The sequence below is a fragment of the Aegilops tauschii genome, chromosome 5 (genome assembly GCF_002575655.3).
Source record: "Aegilops tauschii subsp. strangulata cultivar AL8/78 chromosome 5, Aet v6.0, whole genome shotgun sequence".
Taxonomy (NCBI): Eukaryota; Viridiplantae; Streptophyta; class Magnoliopsida; order Poales; family Poaceae; genus Aegilops; species Aegilops tauschii.
Genome location: NC_053039.3, coordinates 212,307,669 through 212,331,829, shown reverse-complemented (window position 1 = coordinate 212,331,829; position 24,161 = coordinate 212,307,669). Strand labels below are relative to the sequence as shown.

At 47.2% G+C, this 24,161-nt stretch overlaps 1 protein-coding gene across 1 annotated transcript; it reads left to right on the top strand.

The window, feature by feature from the left end:
- The first annotated feature begins 3,824 nt into the window (after positions 1–3,824).
- LOC109778846 (SWI/SNF complex subunit SWI3C homolog) lies at positions 3,825–16,054 on the top strand. Its single transcript, XM_020337430.4, has 9 exons — positions 3,825–4,082; positions 4,185–4,721; positions 4,823–5,388; positions 7,807–8,161; positions 8,269–8,342; positions 10,010–10,098; positions 14,289–14,341; positions 14,428–14,570; positions 15,250–16,054. The coding sequence occupies exons 1-9, from the start codon at positions 4,055–4,057 to the stop codon at positions 15,766–15,768; spliced, it is 2,364 nt and encodes a 787-aa protein (XP_020193019.1). The 5' UTR covers positions 3,825–4,054; the 3' UTR covers positions 15,769–16,054.
- The last annotated feature ends 8,107 nt before the right edge of the window (positions 16,055–24,161 follow it).

The window sequence follows — 24,161 nt, the reverse complement described above, 5'->3', positions numbered from 1 at the left end:
AGGCTCACGGAGGTGGACTCATGGGACATTTTGGACGCGACAAGACCTTCGCCACACTCTCCTTCAAGTACTTTTGGCCAAAGATGTTCCGCGACATGGCACGCTTCACCAACAAATGCTCTACATGTCGCAAAGCTAAGTCCAAAGCCCAATCTCATGGTTTACATATGCCACTTCCAATTCCATATCAACCATGGGAAGATATTAGTATGGATTTCGTGCTTGGTTTGCCTAGAACTCGAAATGGAAAGGATTCCGTCTTTGTTGTTGTGGATCGATTCTAAAAAATGGCACATTTCGTACCATGCAACAAGATAAACGATGCTTCACATGTTGCTAATATTTTTGTAGGGAAATCTTGAGGTTGCATGGAGTGCCAAGGACCATTGTGCCGGACCGGGACGTCAAGTTCTTAAGCTACTTTTGGAAGACCATTTGCGCCAAGCTCGGCATCAAGCTTCTATTCTCAACGGCCTATCATCCTCGAACCGATGGCCAAACGAAAGTCACCAACCGGACGCTATCGACTCTCCTACGCGTGTTGATCAAGAAGAACATCAATTACCAACATGCAACATGCAATTATGATCCAACATGCAATTATTATGAGAGAGGAATATATGATTGTAGAAATTTTCATGCTACTAAATTACCTCTCGTTATGTTGAGATTGCTATTGTTTCTTTCTTCTTCCTTGCATATGCTAGTTTTTGCTTGCCTTAATAATTTGTTTGCTTATAAGATGCCTATGCCTATGCATAGGAAGTATGTTAGATTTAGATGTGTTTTTCACATGCTACATGATGCTTTCTTTGTGTTTCAATTGCTATCTTTCATGTGAGCATCATCGAAATTATCAATGCCTAGCTAAAAGGCTCTAAAGAAAAGCGCTTGTTGGGAGACAACCCAATACTTTGCTGTTTTTCAATAAATAATTCATCTAGCCTCTAGTTAGATGTGGTTTTGTGTTTTAATTAGTGTTTGTGCCAAGTAAGACCTTTGGGGTGGCTCATGGTGATAGTTGATTTGATCTTGCTGAAAAACAGAAACTTTTGCATCGAGTCCCAGAATTTTTAAAAATCACGTAAGCGTGATAAAATTCTGATTTTTTACACAAGATTGATATACAAATTTCCCATGTTGTCCAATTTTTTCAGATTTTTTGGAGTTACAGAAGTATTCGAACTATCCAGATTACTACAAACTATTCTGTTTTTGACGAATTCTGTTTTCTATGTGTTATTTGCTTATTTTGATGAATCTATGGGTAGTATCGGGGGGGGGGGGGTATGAACCATGAAAAAGTTGGAATACAATAGATATTACACCAATATAATAAAGAATGAGTTCACAACAATGCCAAAAGTGGTGATTTATTTTCTTATACCAACGGAGCTTATGAGATTTTTTGTTGAGTTTTGTGTTGTGAAGTTTTTAAGTTTTGGGTAAGGATTTGATGGACTATGGAATAAGGAGTGGAAAGAGCCTAAGCTTGGGGATGCACAAGGCACCCCAAGGTAATATTCAAGGACAACCAAGAGCCTAAGCTTAGGGATGCCACGAAAGGCATCCCCTCTTTCGTCTTCGTCTATCGGTAACTTTACTTGACACGGACGTGATGTCTATATTTCATAATCACTGCCTTAGATATCGTCATAACTTTGTGCTTTTCTATCAATTGCTCGACAGTAATTTGTTCACCCACCGTATTATTTGCTATCTTGAGAGAAGCCTCTAGTGAAACCTATGCCCCCCGGGTCTATTTTTCATCATATAAGTTTCTGATCTACTATTTTGCAATCTTTTACTTTCTGATCTATAAACCAAAAATACCAAAATTATTTACTTTATCGTTTGTTTAGTTTCATCTCTCTCTATCAGATCTCACTTTTGCAAGTAACCGTGAAAGGATTGACAACCCCTTTATCGCGTTGGGTGCAAGTTGTTTGATTGTTTGTGCAGATATTGGTGATTTGTGCGTTGTCTCCTACTGGATTGATACCTTGGTTTTCAAACTGAGGGAAATACTTATCTTTACTTTGCTCCGTCACCCTTTCCTCTTCAAAGGAAAACTAACGCAAGCTCAAGAAGTAGCAGGCTCCTACATATTATATGAAGATCTTTATCGGTCGAACCATTATAAAAACATATGTAATTCCCTTTGTCTATCGGTATGTCACTTGCCCGAGATTCGATCGTCGGTATCTTCATACCTAGTTCAATCTTGTTACTGGCAAGTCTCTTTACTCGTTCCGTAATACATCACCTCGTGACTAACTCCTTAGTCGTTTGCTTGCAAGCTTATGATGTGTATTACCGAGAGGGTCCAGAGATACCTCTCCGATACTCGGAGTGATAAATCCTAATCTCGATCTATGCCAACTCAACGAACACCTTCAGAGATGTCTGTAGAGCATCTTTATTATCACCCAATTACTTGTGACGTTTGATAGCACACAAGGTATTCCTCCGGTATCCGGGAGTTGCATAATCTCATAGTCGAAGGAATATGTATTTGACATGAAGAAAGCAATAGCAATAAAACTGAACGATCATTATGCTAAGCTAACGAATGGGTCTTATCCATCACATCATTCTCCTAATGATGTGATCCGTTATCAAATGACAACACATGTCCATGGTTAGGAAACTTTAACCATCTTTGATCAACGAGCTAGTCTAGTAGAGGCATACTAGGGACACGGTATTTGTTTATGTATCCACACATGTATTTAAGTTTCCGGTCAATACAATTCTAGCATGAATAATAAACCTTTATCATGATTAAGGAAATATAATAATAACCATTTTATTATTGCCTCTAGGGCATATTTCCATCAACTTCTTCTTCCATGGGCTCCGGATCTAGCAACAGACGTTTGGACTTCGTATGAATCTTGTCAAAATTCTATTGCATGGTAACCAAATTCATAATTACCGTTGCTTGAAACTCCTGGAACTCTTTTCCATCATCCTATCGATTTTTCTGCAAGATATTGACATCGAGCTCCAAGGACTCTAGTTCCAGATCTGTAATGTCGCCTATCTTGTAATGTTTGTCATTCTTACTCAGCCACAACACTGTGTTACCTTGCTATTGATGAGAATAAGGTTGAAAAGGGAGAGATGATTTTGCGTTCCTCTTCTACCACACTTACCCCGTCTACTGCAGCCAGTTACCTTCACTGCCCACCTCCAAATGGTGCATGGTCAAACAACATGGGCCGGGATTTTACCACTGAAGAGATGAGCTTCAGCAACAAGACTGCATTACTGACTGCACCCGGACTAGTGCCACTCCGGCCGCCACCAGAAGAACTTGCCGCTGCCAAAATGCAAGCTTGCCAAGGGATTTTAGGAGAGAACCCAACCTCAACATACTCGAGATCCATGGGTCTCTGAGGAAAAACAGACTCTAGATATCAATAGTGAGGATCTAACCAACTAATCACTAAATTTTAACAGCTATCAAGTAGCAGAGTAGCTTCACAATCTAAGATTTATAATGAAATGAAAAACAAGAGTACTGTAAAAGTCGATGACGGCTAGGGTTACAACCCAAATCTCATAAAGATTTCAAATGAAGAGAAAACATGACCTTATATCATTACAACCCATGAGCAAATAGAAAGATATCAGAAAGTGATAAAAAGGCATCTGACGGGAAAGAAGAACATAAAGGAGTCTGTGGGTCATCCGGTCCTTAGCAACGCCGAGGAAAAAGCTCATGATGCAAACCGGTATTTAACCAGAAGAGCCGTTAGAGTCTTATGAGCCATCCAATCCGGAAACAAAAGAAATAGACGACAATTAAATTTAGAGGCGAGCCTGACAAATTTCCTCAAGAGGACATTCTCTTCTTTCCAAGGTATTCGGATCTCAGAATTCAAAGGGAGAGCTGTAAGATGGAGTGAAAATTTCGGACAAGACAGAGCTCAAATCTCCTCCTCACTCCTCTCGCACGTGCCTACCCGCCCCGCCGTGGCCCCCCTCACTCGCGGGCACACAGTCCAAGCTTCCACCACCGTTTCCGCCTCCGCCGGCGCCGGCGACGATGCCTCGCAAGGCCTCGTCCTCCTCAGGTACGCGTCCCAACCCCTTCGCACCTCGCAATTCTCCGGAACGAGCCCCTTCTCCTGCACTGACGCCGCCCTTCCCTCCCCAAAACCCTAATCCCCTCCCAGATGCGAAGCTCAAGTGGCGGAAGCGGAAGCGCTCACAGGACACCTCCCCATCGAAGCAGTCCGGCGGGGCCGACCACTCCGACGACTCCGACTCCGCAGCGGCGAACGACGAAGACGACGCGCTCCACGGCTCCGCCAACGGGGGCGAAACCCTAGGCGCCCGTGGCGGTGATGACGACACCGTGCCCGACCTCCGGGAGGCGGAGGTGCTCTCCTCAGCGGAGCCCGTCTCTGGCTTCCCCTCGGCTACCCGCCGCACTATCAGCCGGCTCCATCCCTCTGTGCTCGCAGTTATAGCCGCCGATCGTGCCTTGGCGGCTGGTGCCAGCTGTGCTTCGGCTCCACCTGCTCCCGCGCTGGAGAACATTTCGCATGGGCAGCTTCAGGTGCTCGCAGCCATGCTCCCCGACCACCCATCCCTGTCCAACGACCCCGACAAGCCGTCCTCCTATGTCTGCACCGTGCCTCCACTCATGGAATGCCAAGGCGTGCCCAAGCAGTTCTACAGCAAGTTACTCGTCGTCCCCAGACACGCAGGTTTGTTCTTGACGCCAATGATGCTTTCTAGCAAGCTAAAGTTGTGGAGCAAATTGTTAATTCTCATTTGTTGGTCATGTGGGATGATTTGCAATTTGCAGATTGGTTCTCCCCGGCGACTGTACACAGGTTGGAGAGGCAGGTGGTGCCACATTTCTTCTCAGGGAAGTCCCCAGGGCATACACCAGAGAAGTACATAATGCTGAGGAATAAGGTGATTGTGAAGTATTTGGAGCGCCCGTCGAGGAGACTTGCATTTGCTGAGTGCCAGGGGCTTGTTACAAGCACGGCTGAATTGTATGACCTGAGTCGGATAGTCAGGTTCTTGGACACTTGGGGGATTATTAATTACCTCGCGGCTGGATCTGTGCACCGGGGCTTGAGGCTGGCATCATCTTTAATCAGGGAGGAGCAAACAGGGGAGCTGCAGCTGGCGTCTGCACCATTGAAGTCAATTGACGGTCTGATTTTGTTTGATCGGCCAAAATGCAGTGCCCGAGCAGAGGATATTGCTTCCGTGGCATCAACTTCGTCTGCTCTGGAGGTGCCAAATGGTGATACTGGCTTTGCAGACTTGGACGAAAAGATTTGGGAGAGGCTGTCTGAGAACTTTTGTAGTTATTGTTCACAACCTTTGCCCAGTTTGCACTATGAATCACAAAAGGAGGTGCGTACAATTATAACAGTACGGAGAGTTTTTCGTTCTCCATATATGGGATTATTTATCTACGTTTTTAGAGAAAATCTTTCTCCACATCGTCAGAACTGTTGTTTATGCAATTCTCTTCACATTTATACTTGATTGGGTTCTTTTGTAGAATGATTTCATATTATTAATTTTCTCACATTGAAAATTTAGTATCAGTTTACCGCATGAGTATGCTTGAAAGCTACATTTCAACTCTTAAGTTCATTTGCAATTTTAAGTACAAAAAGCTCGATAGAATGGTTTGATTAAAAGAGTATCAGTGAGTACCACTGTGTTGCAAATTATCAATGTATACTTGCTTTGTAAAGTGACAATTATCATGTTAGTCCTGTATACAGGGCCACACATAAGAGTTTGAGGTCCTGGTGCTAAACACAATGTGTGGCCCTACATTTTGAAAATGCCAATAATCAAACAATTATTCTATTTTATTATATAACTGCAGCATATGTTTTTCTTACAACACTAAGAATTACATTGGATATTCATGGTAAAAGAATTACATTGGATATTTATGGTGGTCCTCAAGCACTAAACTTACCTGAACTTGTATAAAGCATCATCCAGCTAGTATCTCTTGAAATGAAATTTTCATAGTTCATCTTTCTCAAAACATCATTTTGAAGTGCCTATAACTGCAATATCATTATCGTGATTAATTGGTCCTGAATCATTATCTGTACTTTGAGCCTCAACTGATAGGAGGGGAATTAGGAGTAGGGATGGAACCACTACCTCGGATGGTTCTATTGTTTTGCAGGAGAATCAATTAGTGTGTCTTTGATTTAATTGGTTTTCATGGAATTTTGGAGGATTAGAATGGTTAGAAAATGTTCCCACGTGGCCTGTTTGATCTGTGGGATCTCTTTCTAAGGATTCCTTTGCACTACATTACCTTTCATTGGAAATTCTCCATCCACCACCCAAAAGAATCCTTTGTTTTTCATGTGCTGCAATCAAGCAGACATTATTGCAAACAAAATCCTGTAGGATTCAAGTTGGCATGTCATTATAATCTGTGTTTTTGGAATCCTGTGAATCAGAAGGACCCTTATAGAGAGAGGTGGGGGGGTTGTTGCCCTAAGAAATGAAATAGAGGGGGGCGGGGTACTGCAGTTAGGAAGTTCCATGGCCAAAATGCTTTCCTTCCTAGGAAATGGAAGGCTTAAATGGTGTAGATTTCCTTTTAAATGACCGGCTGATGTGCAATTTATGAATCACCCTAGGATAAGAATTGATCAGCTAACATTTCAGTTCCTGTACATACATGGACTATTTTCTTTGTCCTTATTCCAGTATGCTGCTCATTATTAATATTTATCTATAATATGTTGTAATTCATTGGAAAATGCTATGGCACAATAACAAAATGTGATAGAAGAGCATGTTTAGAAATCAGTTTGAAGGATAAATAGAAAGAGTCCTTATTTGGCACATTTATGTGCATTCGTTTAGATCTTCCAACAGACAAATTATCTGTAAACAGTTGACTTCTCAAATGTCTGGATCTTATCCCCCAGCTTGTCTGGAACATCAGCTTTGAGTTGAAATTGTCACAATGAATCATTATGCTATTTGCTTCGATCTGAAGGTATAATCTTTTCTCGGGATAACATCATACCGATGTTTCTAACTTGCATAAAATACAAACAGTTTGTGAAGTGCAACCGCAGTGGCAAAAAAAAAAAAACCAATTTGGAAAAAATACAACACCACACAAAAATAATGAAATACAATACCACATGCAGAATGTGTCCTGAATCAGTAAAAAAACTGCAACTTGCCCATGGATGGTGTTATTGTTGCTAGTGGCACACAAGTCAGAGTGTGAACAGTTGCTCAACACTAGAGTTGGCTCTGTGGCTGGGGATGGGCTTAAGTGCAGCGTCTGAATCAGATCTCACTCCTATGATGACACATGCCAGTTCTGTAGAATGAATGTTATTAAATAGCATCTCTGTGTTAATCTATACGTAGATGCCCTGTAAACTATAGTTATCTAAGTTATGCATAATGTCCTTAAGGTTAAGCTCTTTATCCTTGCCCAGTGTGGTGGTAATGGAGGGAAAGTCAGTGGCAGTCAGAATGGCGCAGTGGCTGTTAGTGATGGGGTTGGTGCGGTTGATCTTCATTGTAGGGGGAGGGGGCGCAGGAGTTGTTTGGGACGAAGGGAGTAGTAGATATGCTTAGTTCCAGTACACACTGTTTTAAGGATAATAGCTTATCTTATTGCAGTATGATTTTTTCTCCAGGTAGATGATCATGGACATCTTTTTTCTGGTATCGTAGCAATTTTACTCTACTTATGTAAACTGCTCCTTTTGAGAGTAGCCTGTGAAGATGCAGCAAGCTGACTCATTTTTACTGATTGAATAGGCAGACATTGCTCTTTGCTCGGATTGCTTCCATGATGCAAGATTTGTTCCTGGGCACTCAAGCTTAGATTTTCAGAGAGTGGATGGAACGAAAGATGGATCAGACAATGATGGGGACAGCTGGACTCATGAGGAAACTTTACTGTTGCTGGAGGGCTTGGAGAAGTACAATGATAATTGGAATGCTATTGCTGAACATGTCGGAACAAAGTCTAAGGCGCAGTGTATTCACCATTTTATTCGTATTCCAGTGGAAGATGGTCTGTTAGAGAGCATTGAAGTACCAGAAGCATCCGTTTCATCTAGAGTACAAAGCAATGGATTTTCGTATTCAAATTCCAATGGCGGCATTTCAGGTTTACTCACTATTTGCTCTGTCGATAAACTTTGGTTACATTTCAGTTCTGATGGCAGTGAAATTTATCTGCCTCCATTTTGTAACTGTGACGATTATTTTTCTTAGGTAGCGTTCCTCAAAGTAGCCAACCTGGACAACAGCTTCCATTTGTTAATTCTGCTAATCCAGTCATGTCACTGGTAAGTGATTCACTATGGGTTGTATGTAAATTTTTCGAATTCCTCAATTCTCTTTTAGGCGTCGAAAAGTATTATACTTTTGATCAGTAACATTTATAGTTATTTCCATTTTTTTACACAGTTGATTTTTAGTGATGTACATGCATATAGACTGAAAATTCCAAAGTTGTTTAACCAGAATATTTGTGAATCAGAGCTCACACTGGGTTTAAGAAAAAACATTTTAGAAATTTTGGAAATTGAGTTGTGACTATTATTAGTTGCTGACCATGTGCTGGCACTGCTAATCGAGATGTCTATAGCACTGTTGAGCTTTACTGACTGCATGAGTAGATAGCTTATTGCAGTTTATTTTTCTGTTCAAACATCAAAAGCTGTTGAACAACATAGAATCTGGATAGAATTCCATAAAGGTGTAAATCACATTTTAAGTATTTGTCTGCATAAATAGCTTATTGCCAATTTTCCATTGATTGAATGCTAAAACACACCTGATTGAGGGCACTGGTGGTACATTATATATGCAATCCCGTTGATAGGGGATTATTTGGTTCCTATTATAGGGCTAACATGATACTCCCTCTGTAAACAAATATAAGACTGTTATTGAATGAAACTTGGAAGGGGAATATGCATAGCATATTATAGCGCTAACATGATAACCCTGAACGAGAGTCATTGGATGAAATTCAAGAGCATCCACTGATTACGAGTCGAGGGACTAGTCGAGACTAGTCGACAGACTAGTCTACGAGTCGCAACTTGAGTGTCGACTACAAATCTCGTGTAGACTACTTGGTCTAGTCGAACAGTCGACAGACTAGTCGAGCTATTTGAGTCGAGCGCCTCAAAATTTTGAGGGGATAAGTCACCCAGCCTGGCCGGAGCTCATGCTCGGGCGGCAGCCATGGCCGTGACATGTAGGTGCGCGCGGCCCTGAGACGAGAGAGAAGGAATAGAGATAGAGGAGAGGAGAGGAGGAGGCATGGAGGTGGTCGGCGGCAGCGGCCGGGGCCGGCGGAAGGCGGCTCGAGGCGCGGGTCGCGCACGCGTGCTCCTGTGTGTGATGGTGCTGGCGGCAGCAATGGGAACGATTGGGAGCTAGGGTTCCAGTGACGGGAGCTAAGTAGGCTGGCCACTTGGGCCCAAATGGGCCAGCTGGGGGTGTTGTGTGGTGCTGGGCTGGGCCTGGCGAGCGTTGCCTAACACTTCTGGTTTTATTGCATACTGTACTGTTTATATATACTACATACTTGATACTACTACTAGTTATTAACAATAATTGAGTACTACAGTACCATGTCGACTAGTCCAGCACTAGTCTAGACTAGTCACGATTAGTCTATGAGTCTCAACGTCGGAACGACTCGTCGACTCATCGACTCGTAAACCTTGAGAGCATCATATTTAGATGGATAGCATATTATAGCGCTAACATGATAACCCTGAACGAGAGTCATTGGATGAAATGCAAGAGCATCATATTTTGATGGACCTAAGGAGCGAGGAGCAGATAAGTCAACAATTTTGCTCAGAACCCCCCTCACAATTCAGAATCACAGAGCTTCTTGCTAGGACATATACAGTTTCTTGTTATTGCTATGCATCTGTTCAGGCTGTTCTTGATCTATTATATAGCTGGTCTAACCGTTCAGGAATGTTTGCAGGTTGCATTTTTGGCCTCTGCAGTAGGACCAAGAATAGCAGCATCCTGTGCAAATGCAGCATTATCTGTTTTGACAAGAGATGATTCCAGGTGAGCAACCTATATGGCATATCAGTATCATCACTCGTGCTTTGCTGCTGTTTTTTGAATGCTTATACTTTTGACTGATAACAATACTAATGGAAGTATTGATATACTACTATTTATAGTTCCTGAAGGGTGTCTTACAAATGTGTTTGTCCACAAAGAATGTCCAACAGTTTTACAGACTTCCATGCTGTCGACTAAAAACTTTCTAATCAAACGTCTCTTGAAGTATTTAAGATCTAGTGATATTTGAAATGAGTTTGATCTAGCGGGCTAATGTAACTTTAATGATTACATTTTGGTTATGTATTAAAGTCAATTTTAGATTAAAGGTGCTGGAAGAATCTACTACTGACCTAACCCTAATTACTGAGAAGTAGATAAAAGTAAATGACAATATTCTTCTCTGCTTTATTGAGAGGGGTCGGCCCCTTTATATAGCACACAAGACTTGACCAACAAGCCGGTAAATCTATTCAAACTCTAATACTATCTCTAAACTGACTGGACTCTTAATAGCAATGACGCTTAATCAACTAGGACTCTAATTAAGGGATAAGACTCCACGTTTGATGGGCTGGTTCACATAATATCTCTCCTTTCCTTGAAAAATAGCTTGTCCACAAGCTGTAGGTTGTCAATTGCCTCCCAGGGGACCTTGGGTACTGCCAGATGTGGAGCTATCTTGATCGTAGTCATTAGCCTCGATGAAGAAGAGCCGCGCGCACCGGTGACCCCGAACGTAAATCTTGTCGCAGTTGAAGCAAAGGCCCTGACGACGACGTTCTGCTAACTCAGCTGGAGTGAGGCGCCTAACCTGCCGCGGCGGGGTTAGCTCTGGAGTGGTTGATGGCAGAACAGGTGCTAGTGGCGCAGGCGGGGAAGGTATTGTAGCTGCGTTGACCGAAGGAAGATCGGAGGGGCACAAGGGCTCTGTAGGACGAGAAGGCTGGTGTGGTGATGTTGGAGGGAAATGCCGCTGCTCATAGGCCTTGGCGAAGGAGATGGTGGTGTGGAAGTCAGATGGCTGCTGAAGCTCGACGTCAGTGCGAAGACCATCGGGCAGCCCTGTTGTGTACAGAACCGTTGTTGGGATGGTGTTAATGGCTCATTGTTGTGGCACATGAGCACTAGAAACCTGCTGGTGTAGTCGGCAACTGAGGAATTGAGCGGCAGACGTGCCAACTCACCCAAGGGATTGGCGCGGAGTGACGGCCCAAACTGAATGTGGCAAGCTTCCTTGAACTGCTCCCATGTCGGCATGCTGAAATCGCGCTCAAGTTGTAAGTACCAGAACTGAGCGTCATTGGCGAGGTGGTAGGCTGCAGTCCAGACCTTGTCGCCCGTGCGCTGTCCACGAAAAAAACGCTTGCACCTATTGAGCCAACCAAGAGGATCGACCGAACCATCATACATCGGGAAGTCGAGCTTGTGGAAGCGATGCACGCCTGAACCAGAAGCTGATCCGAGGTGATTGTTAGGTAGGGGCGGAAGGGAGGTAATGGGTGGGGTGGATTCATAAATGGGTTGTGGAGGGTGTGTGTGGCCATAACGGCACATGAAATTGATTGGCAGGTGGAGGCGTGAAGGCGTAGATGCGGCAGCAAAAATCTGCGGCTGCTGATGGTGGGGCTGCTGCTGGTAGGTGGGCGGCAAAATTGGGGTGGGATTTGGGCTATAGGGTGAGGGTGCCAAGTGGTCCAGATTGATGTTAGGGGGTGGCTGTGCTGAGTAAGGAGATGGCTGGAGGTGGTAAAAGGGCGTTGGCGGCTGATGGTGGTTGGCAGTGGTCGGGGCACAGGGTTATGTTGCAAGGGGAAGTAGACGCTAAAGAGTGGAAGGCAGGAAAGTGAGGGGGTGGTGTGGGTGGGCAATCTGCCTGGCGGGTGGACCGGCGGCGGCGGAGACGATTCCCGCGCTGGATAAGGGGACACCGGAGGTGCTTTTGGCGAGGGGAATCACCAGGGGCGCGTCGTCGCTGGGGAGCAGGGCTTGGGAGGCGGAGGTGGCGTCATGGGCGGCTGCTGCAGCCGTGGAGTCGAGCGATGGGGGCAGGGCTGTCAGCCGTTGCTCGTTGGCGTGTGAAGCCCTCCAATTGCTTTGTGATGATCTTCATATGCCACACAGCCTCGATCTCAATGTCTTTTTCACTAAATGACCCTGTCTGAAACTTAATTTCCTCACTGACCCCCTCAAAAACTTATTTTGGGAGTTTACCCCTCGCATACACGCCTATTAATTTGGTGTTTCTAGTACTTCCTCCGTACCGGCGCATTAGGCATCTTAGGTTGTGCACTGCGACCAAGGCGGAGGAAAAAACGAGAGAACTTGATGTTTATTTGCTAATTAATACCATTGCATGCAGAGAACTGGCCACTGCATGTCGTGCTAGGTAATCTAAGTCATTGAAGGCATACGCGCCCCGCGTCCTCTATTGGCTGATTCCTTTTTTCGTGGCAAGAAACAGGAATGAGGTGTTAAGTTAATGCATCGCGCCTAAGCGTTTTGGGATTATCTGGTTTCGTAATGTGCCTAATGCACTGGTACGGAGGGAGTACGTGAAGTAATGCCAGATAATTTGGCACAATCTAACCCCAGCCGTCTGTCCGTCCTACGTGGAAAAAAGGTCAAAGATGCCAAATCAGTTGGCGCCTTTCTCTTAGCCATCGAATGATTCCCCTTGTACGCTCTGGCGACGAGACGCTTAAGGCCTAAGCCATTGCTGAGCTAGTCGTAGATGATCAGCTTCTCGTCCAGGGAGAAGTAGTATACGCGCGCGACATGGGAACCATCCCCTGGCCAGGCGCGTGAAGGGCAGCGTCCAGCCCCGCGCTTGAACCAGCAGCAGCACAGTAGCTCAGAGAGGTGCAGTGAGGGTGCACAGCTAGTAACACCAGAAGGTGAGAGATCTAAGGCCGGGGAAGGTGCCCGGGATGCCGCCGGTGAGGTTGTTGTAGCTGAGGTAGACTTCTGCAGCTACGCGAGCTGTACGAGTGTGCTTGGGATGTGGGCCTGAGAAGGAGTTGTAGCTGAGGTCGGTAGGTGGATGAAGCCGGTGAGCTCGCCGATGCAAGTTGTGGAGGCAGCGTGTGGGACAACGATGGCTGGGGAATCGCTAAGGAATAGAGGCCCCAACTGATTTGGCGTCTTCTGATTTTTTTCCATGTAGGATGGACTGACAGCTGGGATTAGATTGTGCCAAATTATCTGGCGTTACTACGTATACTAGAAACGCCAAATTAATAGGCGTCTATGCGAGGGGGTAGCTCCCGAAATAAGTTTTTGAGGGGGTCAGTGAGGAAAGTAAGTTTCAGAAAGGGTCATTTAGTGAAAAAGATTCGTAGATGGCTCCAATACCAAATTGGAAGAATCTACAACTGACTAACCCTAATTACTGAAAAGTAGATAAAAGTAAACAACAATATTCTTCTCTGCTTTATTGAGAGGGGTCGGCCCCTTTATATAGTAGACAAGACTTGACCAACAAGCTGGTAAATCTATTCAAACTCTAATACCATCTCTAAATTGACCAGACTCTTTCCTAACAAAGATGCTTAATCAACTAGGACTCTAATTAAGGGATAAGATTCTTATAACAGATGCTGCATTAGGGGTTCTTCAGTGATGCGATTAATGAACAGAAAATGCAAGTCTCAATTTTTTGATATTGTTTCATTGTTTTCAACTCGACAAGTTGAGTCTATTCGGAGATTTAATTAGGTAGGCTGTGGGTTTTCAAGTCATATAGTGCATGTTTAGGACTACTTTGAGTGGTCATTACACAGGTAAGCATATTTCAGCGGCACAAGTTTGAGTTAGCTGGCAGGAATTTCCAGGGCTAGGTTTTCCGCTGGTCATGCCCCCATCCTTGCTTGATTTGACACGCTACTTTTGGTATCCTGCACTATCTGGACGCATGATACTGACTTAACCTCCAAACGCTCCTGTCAGTGGGGCTATTGTCCATCAAGTAAAGCGACTTGAGGTTCCCAGTCGATTATTAGTCAGAGCTGAGCTAGCCAGTGACTAGCAGATGAGCCGCTTGACTTGCTCTACTACTGACGAGTTGACTGGAAAAACTGTCTAGTTGACTAATCGCGGACTAGTCGTTGACTTACAGTCGATGTTTTTTAAAAATATTTTGTGTTACTTTTTTTGATTATCGCTTACCATTTAATTTGTACTGTATTAAGGATGTGTTCAGAAGGCAATGATGTCATGGGTCAAGCTGCTCGTCCAAACTATGGTAACTGCTTTATTCCCAAAATTAATCTGTCATCTGTGTCTGATGTTTTACAAATTATTGTAAAGTGCGTTGTTATTCTGAAACAGATGCCTCATCATCTGTCTCTCCCGAAAACGTCAAATACGCTGCAATGTGTGGCTTGTCAGCAGCGGCAACAAAGTGCAAACTTTTTGCAGATCAGGAGGAGCGTGAAATTCAGAGATTAGCGGCCACCATCATAAATCACCAGGTTCGTAGGAACACAAAGTTTAGCGTGCTGCAATTTGCTATGAGGTTGATGATAATCTAGTTTGCTTCGTGTTGTTTTGCTGCATATGTTGCATTTACTGTGTGCTGCTGTTGTACCAGTTCTTGCACATTTATTTTATGGGTGGCGATGGAAGCCTTGAAATCTAATTCGGCACTGAAGTTACTGTAACATACCACATCTTTTGCTGTTCTTTGATAAAACCTCAAGTCCTCAACAAGAGTCTTTGACATTGTTTCCCGACCTCGCCCTTTGGCAATGGTAGTTCAGAAGTTATACCACATTTCAGACCAAAACACTGCTAAAAGCAAAGATGTTTCGGGAATGAAAGGACACTGGCTCAGGATCCCATTGGGAAGTATTGGTTTGTGCTCCAGATGAGTTTTTTTTGCCAAGTTTGGCTGATTCAGGGTATTTTCTGAATGTGGTAAAAGAAACAAATTGTTCTGTCATAATATTTTTAGAAGTTTGCATAAGTAGGTGATATCTTTGCAAAAAGAAAAAAGAAACCCTAGCTTTTACTGAAGTCCAGGACGATCAAGCAAGTATCATATGAGATTTGGTTTGAAACCTTAACCTGCCTGCTTCTGTTAACAAAACTTGGTAAAGGGGTGATATACGTTGCTTTCATTATTCTAATATAACTATGTCGGATTTACAGTTAAAGAGATTGGAGTTGAAGCTGAAGCAATTTGCAGAGGTGGAGACCTTGCTTTTGAAGGAAAGCGAGCAGGTTGAGAGGGCCAGGCAGAATCTTACAGCCCAGCGTGTCCGGTTTATGTCAGCTCGATTTGCTTCCTCCGGAGGTCCCATGCCTGGAGGCAGCAGCAGCACCATGGCATCAAATCCAATGAATCAAGCCAGCCCTCGACCACCAGCAATGCCAGGATCAATGCCTCCGGCCAGCATGCAAGCGTTTTACGGCAATAACATGCAGGGGCATCCAGCCCAGATGGCTTTCTTGCAGCAGCAACAGCGGCAACAACAGCAGCAGCAGCAGCAGCAGCAGATGCTCTCATTTGGGCCGCGCCTGCCGCTCTCAGCTATCCACCCCGGCTCATCGTCATCGGCAGCACCCAGCATCATGTTCAACACTGGCATGCCCAGTTCGGCTACCCCTAACCATCACTCCATGCTGAGACCACCACCCTCGGGGAGCAACAATTCAAGTTTTGGTTAAGGAGAGATTCTTTGCCTCATCCTAAGTTACCCGTGTTTGTAGCTCTGATGCCAACCATTGTAATTCAATTGCACAATCACAGGTAGATGCATTTAGTCTTTTAGGTTTTCCATCCTATTCCTAGTTCCTTTCTCCCGGAATCTCTCGGCTATCTCATAAGATGAATGTTTGATAGGTAAGATTGTGTTATAGAGAAGTGGGAGTTTCACCCTGGTGCAAGTAACTGCTCCCAGCTAGATGCTACAAAGTGACGGAAATTGAATTTGCCTGTATTCTTTACCTGCAACTGTGGTTTATACTCCAGTGTCTTGTCAAGTGAACTTTTCGTGTGAGAGCATCTTCAGCCGATCCTACAAAACACCCGGGCGACTATATTAACCGCCGTTTTGTGGGATCGGAGCCAAAAAAAGTACTGTGCAGGTCCTTGAAAATGGCCTGAATTTTTGGTATATTTTGGCCCGAGCACCACATATGTCTAGTTTGTGCTGCCTTTTTGCCGTTCCCTCAGGCGCGAGTTGGTGGGAGCGACATTTCAGCTTCTTGCTTGCCGTCCCTACCCCCTCGCCACCGTCGATCTCCCTGGCCTCGTGCATTCTCGCGTTGTGGCGCCACCCCATCGACTACATGGAGCATCCGTAGCCACTGCCCATCGGCTTTCATGTCTCACCGAACCCATCAGGGGCCACCCTTGCCCCCTCGCGGCCAACTTCCACATTGCCGCGCCAATTCCGACTGTTGCTAGGGTGAAACGGAAGCGACAGGGCAACCACGTCGCCACACCATTCTGACCACTCAATTGGCGACATGGAGCATCCGCAGCCACCGCCCATCGGCTTTCTTGTCTCGCTGAACCCATGAGTGCCGCCTCTACCTTCCTCGCCCCCCGCGGCCAGCTTTCACGTTGTTGTGCCAATTCCGACCGCTACTGGGGTGAAACAGAAGCGACAGAGCAACCACGTCGTTGCGCCAATTCTGGCTGCTGCTGGGGTGAAACAAAAGCAACAAGACAACCACGTCGTTGCGCCAATTCCGACCGCTGCTGGGGTTAAACGACTGTCGGTGCAAACGACACCTATGGGATCACAGGGAATCCCTTCTACGGTTGGCGGGCGCGGGGCTGTGGAAAGAGCGGGTTTAGAAGATCAACATGGGGAGTTTATCCAGGTTCGGGCCGCGAGTGATGCGTAATACCCTACTCCTGCTGGTTTGCGTTTATCTGGTGTTCTTGAACTAGCTACAAAGCGTCCCGGGTCCAGAAAGTCCGAATCCCCCTCCAGTATGCCTCGGGCCTCCTTTTATAGCTAAAGGGGTCGCCACAATGGCACACAGGATGTGAAAAGTTTGTACTGTACACAAGTCTATCGTCTGGCATCGTAGGACAAACACATTTAATGCGCTACTGACGTGCCCTCTCACTTTATCGGGGACGACAAGGAAACTCGTTCCGTTCGCCGCCGCTTCGCCTCGCTCCGACGCGCGTCCAGGCTGACTAGGCGTGCAGCGCCACGCTGGCTGGCTGGCTGCTGAGTTGGTGCGGTGGCAGAGTCTTCACGAAGATCTGCATGCCACCGCGCCGATGCTTGCTGAGTTGGCCTGGAAACTGCTCGTCGCCACGCAGGTGTCACGCCCAATATGCGATACTATCCTAAAGAGACTCGAAGGTCCCATCAAGGATAGAACCGCATATTGACACGCTTTTGCAAGGTGGATATCATTACATCAACTTTACATAATATATGAGGATACATACAAGGCATACAAATGCCGCAAGAATACATCAATACATCATACATAAGATCAACATCCGACTACGGATGAAACACAAACAAAAGCTCAAACGACATCCACCCTGCTAGCCCAGGCTGCCGACCTGGAACCTATCCCCTGATCGAAGAAGAAGCAGAAGAAGAAACTCCAAAACAAATAACATCGCTCTCGCGTCATGATCATCGCAAAACCTGTACCTGCAACTGGTGTTGTAGTAATCTGTGAGCCGCGAGGACTCAGCAATCCCATTACCATGGGTATCAAGACTAGCAAAGCTTTAATGGGTAAGGAAGGGGTAAACTGGTGAGGTTGCAGCAGCGACTAAGCATATATGGTGGCTAACATACGCAAATAAGAGCGAGAAGAGAATCAACGGAACAGTCGTCAACTAGTAATGATCAAGAAGTGATCCTGAACTCCTACTTACGTCAAACATAACCCAAAAACCATATTCACTTCCCGGACTCCGCCGAAAAGAGACCATCACGGCTACACACGCGGTTGATGCGTTTTAATTAAGTCAAGTGTCAAGTTCTCTACAACCGGACATTAACAAATTCCCATCTGCCACATAACCGCGGGCACGGCTCTCGAAAGTTTATACCCTGCAGGGGTGTCCCAACTTAGCCCATTATAAGCTCTCACGGTCAACGAAGGATATTCCTTCTCCCGGGAAGACCCGATCAGTCTCGGAATCCCGGTTTACAAGACATTTCGACAATGGTAAAACAAGACCAGCAAAGCCGCCCGATGTGCCGACAATCCCGATAGGAGCTGCACATATCTCGTTCTCAGGGCAACACCGGATGAGACTAGCTACGAGTAAAACCAGACCTCGAGTTTCCACGAGGTGGCCCCGCAGGCATCTCGGTTTGGACCAACACTTAGAGAAGCACTGGCCCGGGGGAGGGGGGTTAAAATAAAGATGACCCTCGGGATGCGCGACTCCCAAGGGAAAAAATAGGTGATAGGCAAATGGTAAAACCAAGGTTGGGCTTTGCTGGAGGAGTTTTATTCAAAGCGAACTGTCAAGGGGTCCCCATAACAACCCAACCGCGTTAGAAACGCAAAATCAAGGAACATAACACCGGTATGACGGAAACTAGGGCGGCAAGAGTGGAACAAAACGCCAGGCATAAGGCCGAGCCTTCCACCCTTTACCAAGTATATAGATGCATTAATTAAAATAAGAGATATTGTGATATCCCAACAAAGTTCATGATATCCATGTTCCAACACGGAACAAACTTCATCTTCACCTGCAACTAGCAACGCTATAAGAGGGGCTGAGCAAAGCGGTAACATAGCCAAACAACGGTTTGCTAGGAAGGGTGACAAGGGTTAGAGGTTCATGGCAATTTGGGAGGCTTGATAAACAGGTGATAGGTAGCGCAGCATAGCGATAGAACGAAGCAACTAGCATAGCAATGATAGTAATGAGATCCAAGGTGACGTTCATCTTGCCTGAAATCCCGCTAGGAAGAAGAACGAATCCATGAAGAAGATGAAGCCACGAGGACGAACGAATCCTCACGATCGCAACGAAACAGGAACTAACGAGAAGGAGCACAACCGAAAGAAGCAAACAACAAGGTAAACACACAACACATAAACATGACATGATGCACAATCAAGCATGATGCATGACAAGGCTACATGAAGCTACTCATGGCAAGAGATGATGCATACAAGAGCAACACATCAAAGCAAGTTTAAATGAGGCCGGAAATAACATATGACAACTCCGGTAAATCCCCATATGCAAATTTCGAAATTGGTCCAGATCTGAATAAACCATATATTCAAGTTATTAAACAGCAAGTTAAGATGCACCAAGATGATCTACACGAAATTCTAGTCAAGTTACATATGAAGTTCATTTAGTTCGGAGCTACAGCCTAAAAGATATGAGCAAAACAAGTTAAACATGACATTGATGCAAAATACATTCAAACATCAAGCAAACACTCTCAAAATAAGGATGCAACAAGGTAATATGAAACTACATGCAAAACTAAGCAAGTTTCATGTAGAGCACACTCACAGCGGAGCAACGATGCAACACATACACTCCAAACAAGATATAACAACAATCTGTCCAAAACGGCAACTAGGCATCTTGCAAGCATTAAAACAATATGCTACAACATCCTAACATGAGAGCAAAAGGTATGGACATGATGTACAGGTAAAGCATGATAAAACATGAACACTGAGCTATCTCCATAAATCACTAGAACATGCTCAAAAGGACATGGCAAGAATGCAAATAATAACAGTTTCACAGACTTAGCAGAATTCAGGACATGGCAGGAATAACATCAGGTTGCAATGTTTAGAGCTATCAAACAACATGCTACAGTAACAGATCATAGCAAACAAATACATGGCATGAATCTAATAATTGCATAGAACAAAAGTCCCTTACTGATCACGAGCCAAAAAGGTACAGAAGATATGGTGGCACCCATGTAAACATAGCAAGTTCCATAAACAGATTCAGACTTGGCAGAAAAACTGAGCATGGCATAAACAGAGTTATGAAGGCATCTTTGCGAGCTCAAATCACTCATCACAAAGCATTTCATGGCATGTGAAGGCATCCAACAGTAATATGGTATAATTCTGAAGCTAAGAATGGTAAGAGAAAGTTTATAGGGTGCATGGATCACTAGCAAAACACATGTCAAAACTGAACTTCATGTTAACAGGCTGACAGTAACACTATTTAGCAATTTAAGAGCAAGATTACAACAATCTACAGCAGGCTATAAATGCAAACAAAGGCATGGATGGATAGATCATAACATGTACAACAAAACATCCTTAGTGAACATCTCCAGATTATGCATGGAACTCATGGTGACAGCAGGTTTACATGGCATCACAATGTTACAGCTACAGACTTACCAGAAATGACAGTCACAGAAATCAACAACATCACGGAGGCTACTTGGCATGCTTGTGCTAGTCACCACATAGATCACAAAAATACAAGACAAGCACCCCTGTAATATGGCATGATTTAGTTCAAAACTCATGTAGACATCAAGCTCATATGATGCACACAAAATGCAATGAAAAAGACAAATCACCAGGTTATATCAAGTTTCAGCAGTTAACATCATATAGCACTCTTGCAACGATGATTAGGGCATCAAGATGGACTCAAACAAGCATGCCACAATGGAACAAAATGAAGAGCATCTCATGATGAACATTTTGATATATCATGCATGCAAATCGGAGCAACATGCATCAAGATATGGCATGATGAACATGGCATGAAAATGATAAGATCCAGGGACGGTGAAAATTAATAGACCTCGAGGGGGAAAAGTCAACGGCGGGATCTCGCCGGAGATGGCGAGGGAGGGCCCGGGGCGGCCGTATCGGAGGTGGGGCGACAGATCCGGGCGGCTCCTGCCCGGATCTGGCCGAAGGCGGGGTCCGGCGATGAGGGGAAGGCCGGAGGTGGCGGGGCCGGAGCTGGAGCTCGTCGGCGACGAGGGTCGAGGCTGCCGGGGACGGAGCTGGCGGCGCTCGGGGCATCGGGGCGCCGACGAGGAGATGGGGCGGCGCAGAGGCGACAACGGGGCGCGGGCGCACGGCGGCGGGGAAGCTGGGGCGACGGCGGCCGGCGGACGGGCTCCGCGGCGGAGGAGCGGCGGCGCAGGAGCTCGGGCTCGCGCAGACGTGCGCGGGCCGCGGCGGCGGCGGATCGGGCCTGCGCGGGCCGACGACGGGCTCCGCGGGCCGGCGGCTGTGGGGGAGGCCAGGGCGCGACGTGGCCGGCGGGGATTGGCGCGGGAGGCGGCGGAGATGACGTGGCGCCACAGGATTGGCCGGGCGACGTGGCCGGCGGACACGTCCGGCGCGGGTGGACAAGTCCGGCTGCGGGAGGAGGAAGAAGCTAGGGTTAGGGTAGGATTTGATCCGAAAATTTGGGGGAGGGGGTGTTTAAATAGGCAGAGGGAGATAGGAGAGTCCAAATGAGGTGCGGTTTTCGCCCACACGATCGTGATCGAACGGCGGAGAGCATGGAGGGGTTTTTGCTGGGTTAGTGGGCTGATTTGGAGGGGTGTTGGGCTGCACAAAAGAAGGGGGTTTCGGGCTACGCGGTTAACCGTTGGGGCATCAAACGACCTCCAAATGGAACGAAATTTGACGGGCGGTCTGTCGGTGATATACCAAGGCCACTCGGCAAATCTCGACCCATTCCGAGAACGTTTTTCTCCCGCTCACGAAACAAGGTTTGAGATGGACGACGGGCGCGTGCGAGTGTGGTTGGGCTCAGAACGGACAATGGAGAGAAACGGCGGAACCCGAACGGATGCAAGTTTTGAAAAACATGCAGATGAAATGCAGATGATGACATGGCAAAATGCAACACGCAAGCAAATGACATGGCAAAGACAACGAAAAATTGGAAGACACCGAGTGTGCTTGCTGAGTTGGCCTGGAAACTGCTCGTCGCCACACAGGTGCATGCCTTGTTGGCGGGTTGACTGCTGTATTGGAACGGCGGTGGAGCCTTGGCAGGTGGGGGCCTGGTTGTGGCCCCGCAGATGTCCCCGGCAAGGGTCTTGCCGGGGCTCCGGCAAGGGCCTTGCCGGGGTCTCGCAGGCATCCTCGGCAAGGGTCTTGCCGGGGGTCTTGTGAGTGTCCCCGGCAAGGAAACTTGCCGGGGTTTCCGTCTTCACATCTAGTATTGTATGTCCTTGGTCTTGACAAAGATGTGCATGCCACCATGCAGGCGCCTCCTGAGCCTTGGTTCCAATGTTGTCGACGGTGTCGGAACTCTTAGGCTCAAGGGTGGCGGCTCGGCTGGTGTTGGGCAAGTTGCCCCGGCAAGGCCCTTGCCGGGGCTACATAAGCTGCCCCGGCAAGGCTCCTGCCGGGGAGAGCCCACCTTGTCCCTTCGCTCCTCGCGCCTCTGTCTTGGAATTGCTGTGGTAGTCTTGTGTCTTCGCTCCCTCTGCCCCGCCAAGCACGGCCGCAGGCGCGTGGCTGTGACTGCCCGCACACAAGTAAAGGGTACAAAAAGGACCCCTACTTCTGTACACCGACAGGAGCCCCCGGGCCTGGGCCACATATAAGCGTGGAGCGTTATTGGGCCAGGCCCAGAACGGTGCGCGGGTACGCGTGGCAGAGTTTTACCGCAGTAACTCCCTCGCCAGCTGCGCTTCCCCATGACCCGCGTTAAATGCGTGACGTGGGGGTCGTGCGTGGGGCGGTTGCTGCACGCTCGCGCCACATCGTGGTAAATGGTAAAGAGGCGGCCCGCGCCTTCCCCATAAAAAGGAGAAACCGCAGGCGCGCTGCTCATTTACCCACTGTGCCTTCCCCAATCTCGGAACCGTCGCTCCCTTCTTCTCCCTCAAGCTCTTGTCTTTGCTCGCCGGCGCCGCGCCCTCACTGCCCTTAATCCTTCATCCCCTCTCAGTCTCCATGGCTCCCAAGACAGGCAAAGGCAAAGGGGTGGCCAAGGACGTCAAGGAGAAAGAGGCGCCGAAGAGCGAGTTGGCGGTGCTGCGGACGCAACATGCCTACTTCCCCTCGATGGTCGATGCGGTCCATCTCAGGGACTACTTCAGGCCCCTGTGGGGGAGGGAGACGACGGGGCATCCCGCCACGCGCATCGTCCCTGCCAATTTCGCCAAGGCCGGCCCAAATCGGTACCCTTCTTCGTTGACTACTTCTCTTACGGGCTCTGCCCCCTTTCTCTGATTTCTTCAACGACGTCATGCACACCTACGACTTCCGTATTCTGGATCTCATGCCGAATGCCATGGCATGCATGGCCCTCTTCGCCCATCTCTGCGAGGGCTTTGCTGTAGTGCGCCCCAGCACGACGCTCTTCCGCCACTACTTCTACCCTCGCATCCAGGTAGGGGGCGCCATCTCCGGCTGCATCACCTGGATCCCGAGGTCTTAGGAGAAGGGCACGTACCTGGAGGGCGCCCAGAAGGAGAGGTGGGATGAGTGGTGGAGCCGGTGGTGCTGGATCGAGGAGAAGGATCCACGGGAGTTCTGCCGGGTTCGCCGGAGTCCGCCGCTCCGCTGCAAGGACTGGTGCGACCTCGACACCAATGACGAGAAGCTCTCGGTCGCCACCACCAGGATCAACCGCCTCACCGTGGCCGGGCTCACCCTCGAAATGATTGGGGCTGATTTCATCCACCGCCGGATTGCCCCACTGCACAACAAGGGGAGGCTGGCCTGGGACTACAGGAACGCGGCCGACGTCATGAGGCTCCGCCCTGGCCTGAAGCACAACTTCACGGTGACAGGGCACGCTCACTTCTGCCAGAGGCTCTTCCAGCTCAAGGTGAGTGACGACGGCAGGGCTGAGAGGACCGGCAGAGCCGAGAAGGCCGGCAAGGCCGTCAAGGCGTCTCTGTTTGGGTTGCCGGTGGGCATGGTCCCGTTGAGCAAAAATTCTCACCAGACCGCCATCATTGCCATGATGCCGGACTTCAACACACACGGCCTCGATCCGCTCTGGGTCGAGCCGAAAGCGGAGGAGGTGTAGGCGTTCTTCGACAAGTTGTCAGAGAATTATGTCCGCGACAAGCCGCTGCTCATCCGCGACACCACCAAGGAGGAGTTGGACTACATCGCCG

What these genes read in the sequence shown, in the direction of transcription:
- LOC109778846 (XM_020337430.4), top strand. Translation starts at nt 4,055, where the DNA reads ATGCCTCGCAAGGCCTCGTCCTCCTCAG. An exon ending in CAAGGCCTCGTCCTCCTCAG is followed by an intron (nt 4,083 to 4,184) that starts GTACGCGTCCCA and finishes ATCCCCTCCCAG; the next exon opens with ATGCGAAGCTCAAGTGGCGG. An exon ending in TTCCAATGGCGGCATTTCAG is followed by an intron (nt 8,162 to 8,268) that starts GTTTACTCACTA and finishes TATTTTTCTTAG; the next exon opens with GTAGCGTTCCTCAAAGTAGC.